Here is a 19,851-nt window from a genome sequence, read left to right as displayed (position 1 = left end):
CGGCGACCATAACACTTCTCCCATGTGCCCGGTTACACATGAGAATTCTACAGTGCACTCTAGCTGTACAATGGTCCCTGTTGGAACTGCCATTGGCATATCCAATTCAACTCAGTTGAGTCTGTCGGTCGTCCCTCATATGGTGGATGTGTTCTCCGGACATTTTGGAGGGACAACACTTTGTTTCAGCCCCAGCCCAAGCCACAGTGGCCACGGACGCCTCCCAGCTTGGGTGGGGGGGCATTGTTCGGGTAGCACAGTCCAAGGCCAGTGGTCCTCTGTAGAGACCAGCTTGCACATAAATGTCTTAGAGATGAAGGCGGTCCTTCTAGAGTTGCAGGCCTTTCATGACTTTCTTCCTCTGGGAACGATTGCAATTCAGTCAGACAACATGTCAGTGGTCTGGTATTTCAGCAAACAGGGAGGGACCAAATCTTACCCCATTTGTCATGAGGCCATGACAGTGTGGGAATGAGGGATCTCCACCAGTCATTTTCTCATCGCAACGCACATTCCGGGATAGTCCAACATCCTAGCGGACAGGCTAAGTGTGACTATTCTGATGCCTTAAGAGTGGTCTCTGAATCTTTCAGTAGCGGAACAGATCGTCCGCGAGTGGGGTCAACCTTGTTGCAATCTCTTTGCATCTCCTTCCAACGCGAAGTGCAGTGAGTTTTTCACTCTGAACCCCCTGCCGGGGAGAGTCCCCCAGAGATGCTCTAGTTCATGCTTGGCCTCCCGGTCTTCTGTATGCTTACCCTCCAATACCTCTTATTCCGAGCTTTCTACAGAAAGCTCGTCGACTGGGGAGCAGTGATCCTCATTGCTGCTTTTTGGCCTCGCCAGGTATGGTTTCCCTTCCCTTTGGTCTCACTTTCTGGCTCTGCATTGGATCCTGGATCCCATTCAAGATTTGATTTAACATCCTTCGGGGGTTCCTCATCCGAATCTGGACAGTTTGAAAGCTCACAGCTTGGCTGCTCCAGTTCCCATGATTGCTATACTCCTGGACTATCCTCCTCAGTTAGATCTATTTTGGTGGTTGCTCATAAGTCTTTGACCAGGAAGGTTTATCGCAGCAAGTTGAAATGTTTTTCCTTTTGGGCCTCTCAAAGGAGTTTAGACCCCTTCACGGCTCCTATTTCTGCCATTCTTGATTTTTTAGCTGATATTTTCAACACGGAGCTAGTTCTTCTTCTGTCAAGGTTCAGTTGGCTGCCATTTCTCATTTACATGTGGGCAAGAATTCTGCCTCTTTAGCCTCCTCCAGACTGTGTAAAGCCTTTATTAAAGGCACCTTTTTGTTACGCCCCCGGTCAAGGATCCTGTTCCACCACGGGACCTTACTGTGGTTCTTCAAGCTTTGGTCGCTCCATCTTTCGAGCCTGCTGCAACAGCAGATCTGAAATATTTATCTTGGAAAACAGCTTTTCTGGTGGCTATTACCTCTGCCCAAAGGGTTTCAGAATTGCAGGCCTTGTCCATCAAAGTTCCTTACATGATCTTTCACAAAGATAGAGTTTCCCTTCCAACCAATCCATCCTTTCTTCCTAAGGTGGCATCACAAGTCAACATCAATCATACCATCAATTTGCCTGTGTTTTTTCCTAATTTTACTAACAAGATGGAATACAAACTCCACCTGCTGGATGTTCATAGACGGTTACGATTTTATTTACACAGGACAAAAAATTTCAGTAAATCTGATCAATTGTTTGTATCCTTCTATAAACCCTTTTTGGAGAAACCTATCTCCAAGGTCACTATTGTTAGATGGATTTCTTCATGCATCCTTCAGTTCTATAAGGACAGATGCATGTCTCCTCCAGGTCAGGTGAAAGCTCATTCCACTAGGTCCGTGGCTACGTCTGCGGCCTTTTGGTCTAGAGTGTCTTTGGATGATATTTGTTCTGAAGCTACTTGGTCCTCATCTCATACATTTATTTCTCATTACAAATTGGATTTGACTTCCAGAAGGAGAGCATCCTTTGGTTCCGTGGTGCTCCGGAATATCCTTCCCTGAGGGCATCCCAGGAGTTTAGTAGCTGGAGACTCTTTCCCACAGGTTGAAGACCAAATGAAGTAAACTACTTCAGATAAAGAAGTTATGTACTCACCATAACGTTCCATCTGAGTAATTCTACTTCATTTGTCTTCAGCTGTCCATCCCTCCTTCCCCCAGACCTTGGCATATGAACAGCCTACGGGCTGCAGTTATAGATCACAAGTATTTTTTTCAGGTCGGGTTATCAGTAAGGTTCAGCAAACTCAATCTGGGAGTTGGAAGGTAGTGGAGGGGTATTATGGATAAGGGGAGGAGCTTGGAGCTCGGAGCAGATGCTAATAAAGTTGCTGGCTTAGATCTGATATGGATCCGGTATCCCACAGGTTGAAGACAAATGAAGTAGAACTACTCAGATCGAACATTATGGTGAGTACATAACTTCTGTTTTTACTTTGTTCTAATTGTATTCTAGCTGAATTTTCATCTTTGTACTGTTTTATTTTGAAAATGTTATAATTATCTCTCTAATTCATATTGTTACACTTTTCTCGTGTATATTATTGTTTGTAATATAATGAATATAGGGAAGTACACACTAAAGTTACAGTTGAACTAAAACATTGGACTTGTTGGCATTTCTGTGTTAAGTCAACACAATAGTCAACTTGTGTGCCTTCATTCACCATGCATAACTTTACAATTCTTGGTTTTGGGCTCTGAATGTAATAGTCTCAGAATTGGCTGGACACGGTTTGTAGGATCATCTGTGCGATGTTGCTAGATGCCATAGCACTTTAAAACTGAAGTTAAATATAATGCTACTTGACTATAACACTTTAAATTTGGAGTTTATGGAATCTTTACTGTCCTAATCCAACATGTTACAGTTTGTCAAAAAAGCACATGGTGAAAGAGAGTAGAGCATGTTCCATTCTAAATTTAGCATGTACTTATAACCAAGTATAGTTCCTTTCAAGTGTAATCTGTACAGTTCTCTTGTAAACATGTTTTTTGTACTTTTTTTTTTTTTTTTTTACAGATTGGAGCAAACCCCACATCTGTTTCAGGCACCTCACTTAAAAAAGGAGAATGTGGTCTACTTAAAGAAGGAGAAACTCTTTTTGTAGTGAATGAACTCTACCCATACATTCTCCAGTTTAGGAAGACTGGAACAAAAAAATCAACTTCTCAAACCAATGACCTTGGGGACCAAGCTACTGATGGAAATAAAGTACAGACAACCTCTGCAAAAAAGACTATCACTGATTTCTTTGGCTCGCCTAAGAGAGGGAAGAAGCGATCCCGTGCGAATGAAGACCAGTTTGTTCCTACAGCTAAGCAGTCCGCCATGGACATCAATTCCAGTCCAAAGGAGGAGGAGGAAGAAGAGGAGGATAAAACATCTGAAAAACTGAGGCAGTTGAAGGAATTTGCTTCAGACTCTTTTCAACCTTCATGTAAAACAACTGAAGGTGCAAAGAAGCCTACAAATTCCTGCAGTTCAGAGGCAACTTTGGGGCATCCTTGGCCAAAGGATTCCTGGGAAGTGCAAGGAACACTGATGGTCTTTAATAAAAGTGGTGTGAGGGCAAGTTCAAAGGTATGCCCTAGTTAAATAATAATGTAGATCAGGGTATGATTTGCACTAATATAGCATTGTGACTTCTTATTTTTCACGAGACTTAAGGATGCCCTGAAACTGATCTTGCTAAATGGACTTAATTGAAAACATTCATTCAATCATTCTCTGATTACCTACTTAAATCCAGTGTTGGTCATGCATAGTTGGAGACTATCCTGGCACTCTTTGGGAACAAGACAGAGAAACTCCCCCCTAAATGGAGAACCAAGTGATCACTGGATGCGTGTGCATAAAAGAGTACACACACACACACACACACACACACACACACACACACACACACACACACACACACACACACACACACACACACACACACACACTCTCTGGGCTATGATATAACCATCTATGGCACGTTGGGAGTATTGCCATTTCACCTACAACATGTTAAGATGTGGGAGAAAACAAGAGCACCCAGGGAAAACTCCTCCAGGTACAAGGAGGCTGTGTACATTATATACAAAAGCGACCCAGTCAAGAATCAAATTTAAAAACCAAGAGCTGATGATTAGAAATGCTAAACTCTGCCACTGTTCACCCATAGTTGAAAATTGCTAAATTGAATAGTGGTATCGAAAGGATCAGCACCCTTGAAAACTTTTCAGTGCTGGTGAATTGTTAATTACTTTGTTTGATACTATGATTGTTTTAATGACATCATGCTGCATATTGTGGCTGCCTACACTCTTGTAGCACTAGGAAGAAAGTCGTTCATTGAATGAGTTAATACAGTGTTACATTAAACTTTAGTTTTGTTTTATATTCACCAAAAAGATTTTTTTTCTTTTCATACTTTTTAAAATCTTTTTGCTGTATGAATTATGTATGTTCTATCCTTCAGCTTGTTGCACTACTTTTGTCTACTTCGCACTACAGAGAGCAGTGGGAAGCATAGTTTTTCATCCAGAAATGTCCAGCTCCACTGCTTGGTAATTTTGTAAAGTTGTACTGGCTCATAGGTTAGTTCCAGAGTTGTAAACACATTGAAAAAAAAAACTGGACAAAAAGCAGACTAGGTTTTCTGGAGCTATCTTCACACAGCTATTATTTGTCATAGTATGTTGGAGTACATCGTGAGTTTTAAACTTTGTTGTTCAGCACTGCTTTTTTCTTCCGTAATTCATACATCTCAACTGTCCAGATTTTCACAAAATGTCCAGATTATTGTCTCATACTTTTGGTGTATTCCACATATTTTTTTTGTTTTGTTTATCTGGAAAATCATGTTGTACATTTGTGTTTCATACTTCAGATCCTTCAGAAAATGCATCCTAATGCAAAAAGTACTACCAATTTTCTATATTTATAATTATAATTATAATGTTTAGAGTATGTCCTCTGATTTTTGAGCCTTTGTTCTCCCATTGTTATTGGCTTTCTCCTCGGGTGATATTTGTGCAGTATCTGCTTGAACTTCACTGAATAGTTTTGCAAGATGCTACAAGCTGGATATAGAACAGTTGAGAGATATGCCATTAGACATATCCACCACACACTGTATGCTTATGAGTATGTGGCCTAATCCCTTTTCAGTAAGGAGTTCATGTTATGTTGTCTCACAACTCAAGTCAGATGTATGTTAGCAAAGTTGACAACATTGTTGACATCTTAAGTGGCTCTGCATGGAGAGATTCATCTAGAATGAGGAGTAGGTTGCTACTCTTCATAAATAGTTGCAGTTATAAAGGTACAGTAAAGGAAGACTATTTTATGCCATTGTTGATTTTAAAGAACTGTATAATAAGCAGGTAACTGGACTCATTTAGTGCTTATTTTTCATGGCAGATGCAGCTGGTGGCCAAAATAGCAGTTACATTTGCGTTAGTATTTTATATATATATATATATATATATATATATATATATATATATATCAGTGGCGGCTGGTGACTTCAAATCAAAGGGGGGGCTGCAGGAGACAGCTGAATGGGTGAGGTCAATGGGAAGGGGGGTGGCCAACTAGAAAGGGGAGGGGCTATGCTCAAAACCACAAAAACTAACTAAATACACTGCCCTGGGTGCCAAACCGTCATTATGAGAGGCCAATCAAGACAAAATGAAGTGTAGAAGAATAAAAATATTTCAATGCCTTGGCTGCATGACAGCTTACTTAATATCTAAAGGGAAACAAAAAGGTTGTGCGGCATGAAAAATAAATTACTTTTTAAATACATTAATGGAATGCCAGTCAAAATCAAGTATAAGAAAAACAAGCAGCATTCAACTCAAACCACTTCTTGTACTGCAGTTATAATTATAATTTATATTCAGCTTTATTAAAGTACCAAGTAACATGCTGAAAGTGGAAATCTCTGATGCCCCCACTTGTAAAAATGTTTCTTATCCAAAAAAAGACCTGCTGCCTGACAACTATCTAGTTGTTTCATGGGGAAAACATGATCAAAGTAAAAAATAAAAAGAAAACAAGAAATAAGCTCAAGATACATTGCTTAAAAGGATTACTGTACAGGTTATGGACCACACGATTGGCATTCTGTTTAGTTTATGGGTAAAGCCTGAAGAGATGACTGGAAGTCTCCAAGTGTAATGAGCTCCTTAAAATAATGTAATCTGTCCTTTATTACAAATACTGTCATATGCATTTCAATTCCCAAGGCTTATACATTATCTAGTTAAGTATTCTCTACATGGCAACAACAGAAAGGCTTTCAATGTTGGCAATTCTTTAACAGTATGCTTATTAAAGCTTACTTGCATCTTACGATCTCAGTCAAGCTTACCTGATGGTCATTAAAGTATTGCTACTTAAACACAGAGCAACAGGCACTTTGAGTAATAAGCATAAATCAACAGTACAAAAAATATGACAGAAACCAGACCATTCTGCAAAAATCAAGGACAGATGAAAAGCCACTCTAGTACTTGTATCTACCTTGGATGGGGGGGATACTCTGCACATTTACACTGCATAACTACTCCTTGCCTTGCTTAGACACATCCAGAGTCACTACGTGGGGGAGTGGGGTGCAACAAGTATGTCACAATTTGAAATGTCTCTGGCTGACTGTGATGGCCCTGACACATTTGTCATACCTCTCAACCTCAGAGCAAGAAGTCTGGACAAAGCCATACAAAGAAGTGGGACAAAGGCCCAAAATAAGGACAATTTTTAAATATTGCTCTTATAAACTTCGAAAGATAATAGAATAGGTCTTGCATTAGTATGAATTTTCTGAATGGTATGAAATCTGAAACTCAAATGTCTGTCATTATTTTCTAACTTCAGTCTTTAATGATTTGTCACTAATTTGCCAAAAAAACCCACAATTTTATGAAAAATGGACCAAAAATGTGATGTAAAAATATAAAATAGCCACACAATACAGCTGGGAACCTGTCAAAGAAGGGACACTTTAATATTAGTACTGCTAACTTGAGCAGCTGACAAAATAAAATAATCTACATGCATTTCTGAAATAAAAGTAATCTATAACTGATTATTATAGTTATTTCTTAATTGTAAACCCTCCATGTTTTCTTCCAGAATTGCTATTTTGCGGAGGGATTATTAGGGGGAAGAGCAACATTTTGAGCCAAAATCAGGGACAGTTGAGAGGTTTGGCTGTGCCTAATTCTATAAAGCAATTTATTTGCATGTACCTCTCAACCTGTTAATGCAATAAATCTGGACAAGGCCAAATATATTGGGGGAACATATAAACAGTACTAAAAATTGCTCTTGTATAAACTGAGACAGTTGATAGAACAACAGGTCTTACTTTAGCATGCATTTTTCTGAAGGTTATGAAGTCTGTGTGTCATTATTTAGTGATTTAATTCCTAAATGATTTGCCAGAATACCACAAATTTTATGAGGAACAAACCAAAAATAAGAAGCAAAAATCTATTCATTCTTTGAAAATCTGGACAGTTGGGAGGTATAGTTCAGCTGGGGCTGTCTTTAGGTTTGCCGCCCTTCCCCTCACAAAATCATGGTCAAATGGAGCATCCCCCTGCAGCCATTTCAATGATCCATTACTTGGCTATTTCACTCCATTTACCATAAACATTAATGTGCATACTGATTTACTTCTGTGATGATTTGGACTTCATTTGAAAGTTTAATTTGGATTTTACAGCACAAACACTAAGACATCTGCTAAACAAACTTAGCATTAAAACTTCTCTGCCCTTGAAATTCACATTCATTGAAACAGCATTGAAACCCACAGTCAAAGAAAATACATTTTACCAGTGGCAGAACTGCCCAATTCAGAACATCTTTCCAGTAAACAATGAAACAAAATGCATGCACCCATAATGACAAAACTGCCCAGTTCACAACATTTCCATCATAAAAGTCTACTCAAACTTCGACAGTCCACCATTATCAGTAAATATGCACAATTCTACAGTCCACCATTATCAGTAAATATGCACAATCTCTGAAGAAGTAAAAAAGTCATCTAAAATTCCACATTAAATAAATCTGTAACTAATGAAGAGGTTGCTGCTAGCAAACACCTTTATATTTCATGGTTTCATCGAAAAATAATGTGTCTGATGCCCCTGAGGAATAAATTGCCTATATTACATTAAAAATGATAAGCTAGTAATATTGCAATAGGAAATGGATAGCAAACGGATAACAGGCTCATAGTTAGTATCTTAACTTTTTCAGTACGGCAGCATTCACCCCTTGTGGGAGTAGAACCAACAACCTTCTGCATCAAAAGCAAGTACACAACCTGTTGTGCTATTAACAATGCAAGCTGACTTAGCATAAGCAGCACTAAACTTCTCTTCCCCTGCAGCTCTCAGCGCCTTGTAAAATCTACTCGATACTCAACTGCATCCCAGCTTCGCAGCACAAGAAATCTGAAAAAGCCAAATTTATTGGGGGGGGGGTCAAAAGCCCAAAAACCAGGGATGCATTAAACATTGCTTGTATAATCTTGGAAAGTTGCTAGAATAAAATGCTGTGTTACCACCATAAATTTTACTGCCAAGGTCCCTGTACAAAGGAGTCAGAGCAAAATACCACTATGCCAAATCTGCTGTTTTGTGAAAGAAAAATGATGTGTTACCACCATACATTTTACTACCAATGTCCCTGTGCCAAACAGTCAGAGCAACATACCACTATGCCAAATCACCTGCTTTGTGAAAGAAAAATGCTGTGTTACCACCATACATTTTACTGCCAAGGTCCCTGTGCAAAACAGTCAGAGCAACATTCCACTACGCCAAATCAGCTGCTTTGTGAAAGAGCGGAAGACTGAAACTTAAATGGCTATCATTTAATGAATTCAGTTCTCACCATAGCTGTCAACCTCTTATCATAAAACACCTGGACAAACCCAGTAATGAGGGAATACACTAACAGGGTATTACAGTCCCAAAAATAAGGACAAATTTCAAATAGCCATCTTATAAACATAAAAAATTGCTATAATAAAAGGTCGTGTTACTATATATTTATTGCTAGAATAAAAGGTTGTGTTACTATGTATTTTCTGAAGAATATGAAGTCTGAAATTCAAATGCCTGTCAATTTTACTTCTGACGGAACAAAAACAATTTTCAGCAGAGGCCCAGGGAGAAATACTGCAGACACATGTCTTTGTAAAATGGCAGAACACCAGAGCAAATCCACACAAACACAGGGATGAGATGCAGACTCCACACAGAAGGCACCCCAGCCAAGAATCAAACCAGAAAACCTATAGCTGTGAGGCAACAATGCTACCACTGCACCATCAAATATGTAAGGAATTAAACATTCAGAAACCTGAAGTCTGAAATTCAAATGCCTGTCAATTTTATTTAACATTTGCTAATCAGGACAGTCTGACTTGGAACAAAAAAACAATTTTCAGCAGAGGCCCAGGAAGAAATAATGCAGACATGTCTTTGTAACATGGGAGGACACAAAAGCAAACCCACACAAACACAGGGAGAAGATGCAGACCCCACACAGAAGGCACCCCAGCCAAGAATCAAACCTGAGAACCTGCAGCTGTGAGGCAACAATGCTACCACTGCACCATCAAATATCCAGCATTGCAACATTTAGAAACCACAGATATTATGAGGAACAAATCAGATCAAATATGAGGCAAAAATCTGCATTTATTTACAAATGGTGGTGAGTAGGGAATTCAGGTCCTTAACACCTGCCTACAAGGTACAGGGTTCAAGCCTGAGGTATTCCCTACCACACCACCATGAGTTTGTTCTAGCCACCAGTATATAGCAACTGGGGCATTCATTCCACACACACACACACACACACACACACACACACACACACACACACACACACACACACACACACACACACACACACACACACACACTTTGTTCCATAGCTGTCCCTCTTACCTTCCATTCCATAGACTCCTGGAGCACAGCGACAGTCTATGCAGTTAAAACTGCAGCTCTGCTCTTACATGTTTCCCAGTTGCTCCAGACTGTCGCAGCAGTCCGGAGTAGTGAGCATGCGTGAAAGTCCGTGAATTTTTAATTACAGCTGGGGGGGGCTGCAGTCCAGCAGTCCAATAGCACGGGCCGCCCCTGATATATATATATATATATATATATATATATATATATATATATATATATATATATATTGTCATGCTCAATGATATTTTGAAATATTTTATCTGTTACAACACATTGGGCAGCTTGCATGCTGTAAACTGTACAGTAATGATGTTTCAGCAGATGCATTGCATGTGCACTTCATTATTTCTTTAAAATGACTGCTTTTTTTTTTTTTTTTTTTTTAAGATTGCAGGATTTGACATTGATGGGACCATAATCACTACGAAGTCTGGGAAAGTCTTTGCTACAGGACCTGATGATTGGAGGTTGGGAGCATTATGATTGTATACCATTTGCAGTGATTTTGGCTGCAATGACTGTTATAATTTTTTTTTTTTATTTTTCCAGAATTTTGTATCCAGAAATTCCTAAGAAACTGAAGCAGCTTGTGAGCGATGGCTATAAGGTAGTGTCTAGAGAAAAATGAATATAAAGATTGTTTGAAATTTAAAGATGATCTACTGAAGCTATTCCATCTTTATCATGCTGTGCATTTTACAGAGTGAGATTTCAATTTTATTTTACAGTAGATGTATTTCAGGGGATTTGTTCACCCGTGAATCATAAGGATTTTCTTACTTGTGCAACATTTATTCTTTGCCGAGAGCTCAAAGAAATTTCACATATCTAGGGTGCCATTCAAGCTAGTGGTGCTTTCCTCCACTTTTATTTACTTATTAAGGGAGAAAAAAACACCACTGCCAGTGCTGTGGATCCTCTTTTTTAACTGTATAGGGGAGATGGCTTTTTGATCTTGCTAACTGGTCATAAGTGCTTTTGGAGGTCTCTGACTGGTTGTCAAGATCATGGGTGGGACAGAGGCAGCAGAAGCCTAGAAAATGTGAAAAAGGAAGTGGCTGTGATAGCCATGATGAAAGCATCAGTGGGAGAAGTTGGTTGGCATCGTTGTGAATGTCTGTAAGGCTGTGCTGTAGTTAGAGAGCAGTTAATTCAGGAAGGTCTGGATTATAGTGGATAGTTTTCATCTTTTTGGCAAGCAGGTATCATTAGCAGTGGAATAAGCTTTGCAGGGCAAATGTTTTTGACTGCGAAGCATACTGGAATACTTTCCAGTGGCAGGCTAGTGTGTGTGTGTGTGTGTGTGTGTGTGTGTGTGTGTGTGTGTGTGTGTGTGTGTGACAGAAAAAAGTGCTGATCTGATGTTGACTTATTTGGTTTTCATCAAACCTGTGGGTCTCTTTTTCGGAGCTCAGAACCAACACGGCCATCAGCAAGCTTAGAATCCGAAGCTATAGCTCTGCTGAGATGCCTCAGATCTTGTTTGTCACACTCAGTGTGTTTTTGGGTAGTGGGTGATTGCTTTTTTACATTTTTCTTCCTTACTTTTTTTCTCCCTACCTTATTTACTGTAAAAAAAAAAAAAAAAAAAAACAAAAAAGCTTAATTAGTCCCTCTACATTTTTATTGTGTGTTGTACCCATGTGCACTTGGTCATCACGATTCTCTTTCTCTCCTCTTTGTTCTTACCTTTTCCTTCTAACCATGTCAGAGAAATCTGACAAACCAGTTGATTTAAAAAAATGCACTTCCTGTGGGCATAATATCCCTGTATCTGATACCCACAGGGAGTGCGTTTAGGTGGCCTAATGGTTAAGGTGTTTGCCTTACAAACATAAGGTACAGGGTTTGAGTCTCACAAGGGATAATTGGCTAGGCTTAAAATGGCGCGCAAGGGCAGTTAGCTTAGTACTAATCTATGAATCTATGAACCTACTGTTTGGGTCCTACACACCTTCAGGTAGATTGTTCTGTCTGCAAGGCCTTTCTCCCTTGGGCCCTTGCAGCTAGATGTAATAAGCTTGTTCTTAGGGGTCTTATCTCTCCTCCTTCACTTGCAGTTGCTTCTGCTTCAGGGTCTCAACCCCCCCCCACCAAGACGTCTAAGGAGACAAGGGACCATAAGAAATGGTCCCCGGACCCCTCCTTGTCTTTGAAGTCAGAGCCTCCTAAGAAGGCCCTGAAACCATTGGAGCACAGTTCCCCAACCATGATACTGGTTTCTCTCTCTCCACTCTGGGTCCCCCCCTTCGGGGCTGGAGCTGTCGGCACCAAGACAGTCTTTCAGGATTGTCTCACCCAGGCACCATTCCAGACCCTCCTCTGTGTCCCCATCTGGTAGGTCCTCTCAGAGCCTGTTGGATAATGAAATAGATAAATTGATGAGGAAGTTTCTTTATACACAGATCCAGATGGGCGTCCTCTGAGCTCCGTCCCCAGTGGGATCTGTGAGTAGAGCCTCTCCCTGTAGGATTATCTCACCTTCTCTGATCCGGCCTACTGTTTCGGAGCTCCTGGATCCTTTGGCCTTGGTGCCGGTCTGTCGGCCCCGAAAGTTCTGTCTGCTTTCCGACTGCTTCCTTGACTGGGTCAGTTCTGACTGTATTGGGGCCGAACACGAGTCGAAACTTGAAACCTTGACATTGAGTCCGGAGGGGAATGACTTCCACTCTGAAGTTTTCGGAGTTTTCGCTTCCACTCTGTGCCTCTGTGCTCGACAGCTCGGTGCCAACTCCCCAATCGGAGTGGAGGGCTGCTGGTGACTGGGGAAGACTTGCTCATGATTCCTCGGGACAGAGCGGTCTTCCTCGAGGCTCCAGCAGTCCTTCTGCCTTCGAGGTGGTGGAGGAGGGTCCTCTGCCACCTACCGTTTTGGATTCACCCCTTCCCATCTTGGGCTCTGTGTTGGAGACCTCTCTTCTGCCACCAGGACAGCCTGTTCCACAGAGCCTCTAGTCTCTTTCACCCAGGGAAGCCCAGATCTCTTCCAACACCTCCCTGGAGCACCCCACTAAGGAGGTTCCTTGGAAGAGAAGGTGCTGAATCATGGGTCTTGAGATTCTCCTTCAAAGAAATCCTTGCAGCATCCCTGAGGTGTTGCCAGACTGTCCCTGTCTCAAGGCAGTTGGGGACGATGCTTCTTGCACCTGGATGCCTGGTTAGCCATCATGAATGACCGATGGATGCAAGGTGTTATATCCAGCGGTTACTCCATTCCCTTTTTAAATACCCCCCAAGCCCAAGCAACACCTCCCCAGTGCCCCACCCAGTCAGAGCAAGGCAGCAACTTTGGAAATTGCAAAGTTGTTCCAAAGGAGTCATCCAGGAGTCTCCGCAGACCAGCACAGATCAGGGATTTGCTCCCAGTTCTTTTTAGTTCCAAAGAAAAACAGAGGATCTCAGGCCTATACTGGAGCTGACTTACCTGAACATATCAGTGAGACACACACAGTTCAGGATGGTCATGGTTAAGTCCATCCTTCCCTTTTTACAGAAGGATGACTGGATGTGCTCAATAGACCCGAAGGATGCTTACTATCACATCGAAATAAGCAGATACTCCGGAAGGCATCTCCATTTCAGGCATGGAGCCAGTCGCTACCAGTTATGTGTGCTTCCATTTGGTCTCACCACAGCCCTCAGGGTGTTCAAATGCATAGCAGCGGTTGCAGTTCACCTCAGACTGCACGGATTCCAAGTGTTTTCTTAAGGACAACTGGCTCCTAGTCGCACCAACCAGGCATCTACTGACCTAGGCCAGGGATTTTCTCCTACAACTAGCCCCTACCTTAGGAATCACCATAAACCTTCAGAGGTCACAATTACAACCTGTACAAGTAATAGATTTTATAGGGGCCCGCTTGGACAAAACCAAAACCCTGGCTTTTCTTCCACTGGACAGGAATTCTCTCTCTGCAGACCTACATCAAACAAATGTTTGTGGTACCAGTCTCCACAGCAAGTCTGGTTCTCAGGACTCTGGGTTATGTGGGTGCAACAGTTACCTTACTACCAACAGCTCACTTACATATGAGAATTCTCCAGTAGACTTTGTCTATCCAATGGTCCCTTCTGTATCATCCCCTCCGTCATCCTGTGAAACTGTCTCAAGTATGCAGAACTCTCTTTTGTGGTGGCTTTATGTCCCTGAAGTATCTCAGTCGACCTTTCATTCTTCCCACCCCCTTCACCACATTGACCACGGACACCTCCCTATTGGGTTGGGTGGCATTACTTGGGATGGACAGTCCAAGGTACATGGGCTCCCCGGGAGACAAATCTGCATGTCAGTGTGCTAGATATGAGAGTGGTTCTTCTAGTGCTGCAAGCCCTTCATTCCCTTCTTCCTCTGGGGACAGTTGAGATTCAGACCAACAACATACTTGTGTGGTATCTCAACAAACAAGGTGGAACCAAGTCTTATCCCCTTTGTCAAGAAGCGATGAGAGTGTGGCAATGGGCCGTTTCTACAAACTGCTTTCTTACTGCGATGCACATTCTGGGGGAGAAAAACAGATTGGCGGACAGGCTCAGCAGGGTTCTTCTGATGCCTCATCAGTGGTCTCTGAATCAGTCAGTGGCAAACCAGATCTTCCTCAGATGGGGTCATCCCTACTGCGACCTTTTTGTCTCCCCTTACAGCAACAAGTGCAGCAGGTACTTTGCCCTGATCCCTCCACAGTGACAGTCACCAAGAGATGCTCTAGTCTATGCTGGGCCTCCCGGTCTAGTTTATGCCTTTCCTCCCTTCCCCCCCTAATTCCCAAATTTCTTCATAAGTCACACAGGTTGAAAAACAAAGTGATTCTCATTACCCCCTTTTTGGCCTCGACAGATTTGGTTCACCTTCCTTTGGTCTCACCTAATTTGCCCTTTGTGGACCCTGGAGCCACGTCTGGACCTTCTGTCTTACCTGTCAGGGCAAATTCACCCAGATCTTCACAATTTACAACTAACCGCATGGTTTCTGCAATTCTGATGATGGCTAGACAATGCAGGCTTTCTTCCATTGTCCAGAAGATTATAATTTCTTCTCATAGGTCTTCTACCTGAAAAATGTATAAAAGTGGAAAAGGTTTTCTGTCTGGGCCCAGCAACATCATATGGATCTGGTTGTGGTGCCCATTTTGGCAGACTTGGATTTTCTGGCTGGTCTTTTTCATTCAGGGGCCAGTTTTTCTGCTTTCTAAAAGGTCAGTTAGTAGCCATTTCTAATACTCGTATCAGAGAGAACGATACGTCTTTGGCTTCTTCCAAACTTTGCAAAGCCTTTCTCGAGGGTACTTTCCTTCTTCGACCTCCTATCAAGGATCCTACTCCTCCATGGGATGTTGCAGTAGTTCTACAATCTTAACTTTACCCCCTTTGAACCTGCTGCTAAGGCAGCTGAGTTGAAATTCCCTGTCCTGGAAAACAGCTTTTCTATTGGCTTTTACTTCGGCCAAGAGGATTTCTGAACTTCAGATGCTTTCTTCCAAACCTCCCTTTCTCATTTTCCATAAAAGCAGTGTTACTTTATGTACTTCTCCCTCTTTCTTACCAAAGGTCACGTCAGTCAATACTATTAATCAGTCAATTAATCTCCCTGTATTTTTTCCAAACTTTCAAAATAAGGGTTGAATATATGTTACATCTGTTGGATGTCCATAGACAATTGCAGTTCTTTCTGGAAAGGACAGAATCTTTCATTAAGTCTGATCAGTTGTTTGTCGCTTTCTCTCAATCCAGAAAAGGGAAAGCGGTTGTTAAAACTACTATTGCTCATTGGCTAACATTCATGTGTATTCTTTGAATAATGTTCCCCTACCTAAACCAGTCAGCTCATTCCACGAGATCTGTTGCCACTTCCCAAGCTTTCTGGTCTAGGGTTTCTTTAGAAGGTATTTGTGTAGCTGCATCATGGACAAACTCCCATAATTTAATTTAGCATTACAAGCTTGACATCATATCTAGGAACAGGGCTGTGTTTGGTTCTGTAATGCTGTGGAATATTCTTCCATAAGGCCACCCAGATTTATGTAACTGCTGTGAAGATTGAACAGACAACATCAGATAAAGAAGTTATGTGCTCACCATAACATTCCAGATGTGTTGTCTGCTTCAGCCTCCATCAACCCCCCCTTCCTTTCCTTATCTCTGAAGGACCTGACAGATTATACTGGGCAACTTTGTTCCTTTGTTGAGCTCCTGGGCAACTTTTATGCTCTGTTTTCTTTTTGGAGTACAATTTTTTATTTATAAAAATTTGCAACAAACTTGATCTGAGGTATCCCAGGGGAGTTAAGCAGTATGGGTAGGGTGGGAGGACCTCTAGCTTCGGATCCTAAGCTTGCTGATGGCCGTGTTGGTTCTGAGCTTGGAACTAAGACCAACAGGTTTGATGAAGACTGAAGCAGACAACACAGATGGAACATTATGGTGAGTACATAACTTCTTTTCTATATCATTTAATTACAATCTGACATAGGTTCATAGGTAGGTACTAGGCTATCAGCCTTGAGGCCTATACAAGCCCAGCCAAAAGGGTACCCTGGCTTTTGCCACTCAAGAAAATTATTTTCCTGTGCCACTGTCGAGCAGATCCACCGAACTGATCCCTGGGGTGAATTTCCTATTTCCCATCCAATCATCAAGATTTTTCTTGAAGAGTACTAATGAGGAGCTTTGTTTGACATAGATAGGTAGTCTGTTCCAGAGTATGGGAAGTCGCTGGGACAGAAATCTATCCCTCCAGCATGTTCTGTTTATTGTGTTGATAAGGTTTAGGTCCCTAGAGCGTGTAGCTCAGAGGGAATGGGACTTCTTTAAGTGGAGCATGTCCAACAGCTCTGGGTTTGACATAGCTTTGTATTTTAGGCAGAGTAGGCGATATGCGACGGAGTATTTTGAGACGGTCTGCGTAGGGCATCTGTTTGTGGCTGGTAATCTTCTTTGAGAGCTATTTCTGCGGCCTTTCCAGTTGTTGTAGATGTCTTGTGAGGTACATGCCAAAAGGGGCGTTGTACTCTATAATGGGTCTAATGAGTGATGAGTAGAGGGGAACAATGACCTCTTTTTTTCTGGATGAGAAACCTTTTGTGATGGTGTGCCACGTAGAAGGATTTCCTGACTACTGTGGCAATGTGATTATCAAAGGAGAGACTACTGTCCACCTGTGTCCCAAGGTCTCTTATCACACTTTCAGTGTTAAGTATACTACCGCCTATGTTGTAGTTCATGGGTACAGAGTTTTTCCCAAAGGGGATGATAATGCACTTTTTGGCATTGAGCTTGAGGCCATGGCTTTGACACCAGGCATCTGTCTCAGGGAGGCCCTTTAGTAGGATGTCCACATCGTTAGGAGTTTCGATTATGGCTCCTAGTTTGCAGTCATTTGTGAACTTCGTTAGCCAAAGACCTTCTGTGTTAGCCTGTACTTCAGAGAAGTAGATACCAAACAGGAGAGGACCCAGGACTGAACCCTGTGGTACTCCACTTGTCACTGGTCTGAAGTCGGATTTGGAGTCTGCTACTTTCACAGTGTGGGTTCTGTCACTGAGCCAGTTGGCAACCCATCTTGTGACATAGGGATTTATACCTAGCTTAGTGAGTTTATCTATAATTCCAGAGTCAGGATGGTGTCGAAAGCCTTGGCAAGATCTAGATAGGCTGTGTGAACCACCTTACCCTCATCTACGGCTTTGGTGACTGCTTCAAAGAAGTCTATTAAGTTTAAGAGACATGATCTGCCTTTTACAAACCCGAACTGGGTGGGGTCCAGAGTTTGGAGATTATCAATGTTTTTGTTTATAAGTTCCATGATGATACATTCCATGGCCTTGCAGACCAGGCTCGTCAGGCTAATGGGGCTGTAGTTCCTGGGGTCCGTGGTGGCTCCCCCCTTGTGGAGTGGGATAACTGTTGCTGTGCACCATTCAGCGGGCACAAAGCCTGAGGTGAGGCTATGATTGAACATGGTACTTAGGTGGGGTGACAGTTCGTTCTGTAGTTCGTGTAGAATGCAGCCTGGGATGTTGTCTGGTCCCATGGATACTGTGTTCTTGGCTTTGGAGAGTGTGGTTTTTACTTGTGCAGCTGTGATTACAGGAACTTTGCATTCTACCGGTATAGAGATGTGCTCTTTAGGGGGGTGAGGGAGGGGTAAAGTTAGCACTGAACCTATCTGCCAGGATGTTGGCAATATCAGTTGGGTCTGTATATTTAGTGCCATTGTGCTGTAACTCAAAGCAGATCTGAGTGTTGCCATTGAGATTCCTGAAATAGCTATAGAATGATTTGTGGTTGCCTTTTGAATCAGTGGTGATTTTGTTTTCGTAACTAGCGTTGGAAGATTTTATCAGGGATCGCAGCTTCTTACTGAAGCTGACCAGGGAGCTCCTCCAGTCATGGGATTTTACTCTCTTTTGCAACAGTTTCTTTCTTCTGTTGTACAGTTTGTTTATGGCAGGGGACCACCAGATTAGCTTCCTTTTTTGGAGGATAGCGTCTTGGTTCTGTTTGGGATAGCTTGATCCATGCACTCGTGTAAGTGCTTATAAAGTGCAATTGTGTAGGATTCAGTAGTTTTAACTGTATTGTCCATCTGCATGGGTGTCATGAAGTTCACCACTTCTGTCTTAAGAAACATGAAGTTGGCTTTGGAGAACTTTTTTACCGTGGTTTCCTTAATGGGGGGTGGGGGCAGGATGTGGAAATCTAGGGTAATTAGCTTATGGTCCAATCGGACCAATGAGGCGTTGACTTCAGGTGTGGAACACTGGTCACTCATGTTGGTAATGACTAGATGTAGGATATTGTTGCCCCTGGTGGGGGTGTGGATAAGTTGATCCAGGCATTGGAGTTTATGAATTCCAGAAAACGTTGATTGAAGGAGTTGGTACATGAGTAGTTTTCCCAGTTAATGGTGGGGTAGTTGAAATCGCCCATTATTAGGGTGTTTGTTTGAACCCTAATATCTTCCAGTACATCAAGAAAGAGGAGTGGGAATCCTGGGCATGGTGGGGGATCTCTAGCAAGCTACAATTTTGATTGCAGTTTTGGCCAGAGTTAGTTGCACTTGGATAACCTCGGCTGCATTATTCTGAGCAACTAGCCTGGAGTTGTGGATATCCTTAATGAATATGGACACACCTCTGCCTTTGATGCTCCAGTCCAGGTTATGTGGCCGAAAAGTGTGGTATGAGTTATAGCCTGGTAGTGCAGGGGTGCTCTCTGGAGCCTTGAACCAGGTCTCCGTCACTGCACAGATATCAATGTTCTTCATTTTAAGGAGTGCATCGAGTGAGTTCATTTTGAGATTTAGACTTCTAGCATTGAGTAGCATCACCCTCAGTTTTTGCTTGCCTGTTCCTGTTACAGTGGTGAATTTGTCATTTGAACCTTGCCTAAAAAAGGCACTGTAGGGGCGGCAAGAACCTTGGCCAGTATCCGGAATCCCAGGGGTGACAGGTGCAGGCCATCTCTGGCAAAGCATCGTGGTCTGTCGACCATGTTATCCCAGGCAGACAGACACTGGATCCCTTTAGAATGACACCAGAAGCTTAGCCAATTGTTGAAGTCAATAATTTTGTCCTTGTACTGCGGTATCATTCTGGGTGATGGCAGAATGCTACTCAGGGCTAGGGTCATACCTGCCTGGGCTACAAGATCGGAGAGCTCTTCCATGTCTCTTTTCATGTAGTCCAGGGAGGTACATCTCAGGTCATTCACACCAACATGGACAATGACAGAGTCATATTTGTACTTGTTGTGGAGTGACCTGAGTGTGTGGGTTATGTGGCGGATCCTGGCACTCGACAGAGCTGACCGTAACCTTCTCCTTGTTTAGCCTGGTGAGT

At 42.3% G+C, this 19,851-nt stretch overlaps 1 protein-coding gene across 1 annotated transcript in view; it reads left to right on the top strand.

Annotated features, from left to right (window-relative positions):
- The window catches only part of LOC122811519 (polynucleotide kinase 3'-phosphatase), an 897,059-nt gene that overhangs the window by 357,352 nt on the left and 519,856 nt on the right, over positions 1-19,851 (top strand). Inside the window, exons 4-6 of the mRNA XM_044083405.1 lie at positions 3,045-3,605; positions 10,403-10,482; positions 10,565-10,622. Coding sequence (XP_043939340.1) covers positions 3,045-3,605; positions 10,403-10,482; positions 10,565-10,622 — 699 coding nt within the window. The remainder of the gene's footprint in view (positions 1-3,044; positions 3,606-10,402; positions 10,483-10,564; positions 10,623-19,851) is intronic.

Source organism: Protopterus annectens, chromosome 9.part0 (genome assembly GCF_019279795.1).
Source record: "Protopterus annectens isolate FY-2018-M chromosome 9.part0, PAN1.0, whole genome shotgun sequence".
Lineage (NCBI taxonomy): Eukaryota > Metazoa > Chordata > Ceratodontiformes > Protopteridae > Protopterus > Protopterus annectens.
This window is presented reverse-complemented; position numbering and strand designations above follow the sequence as displayed.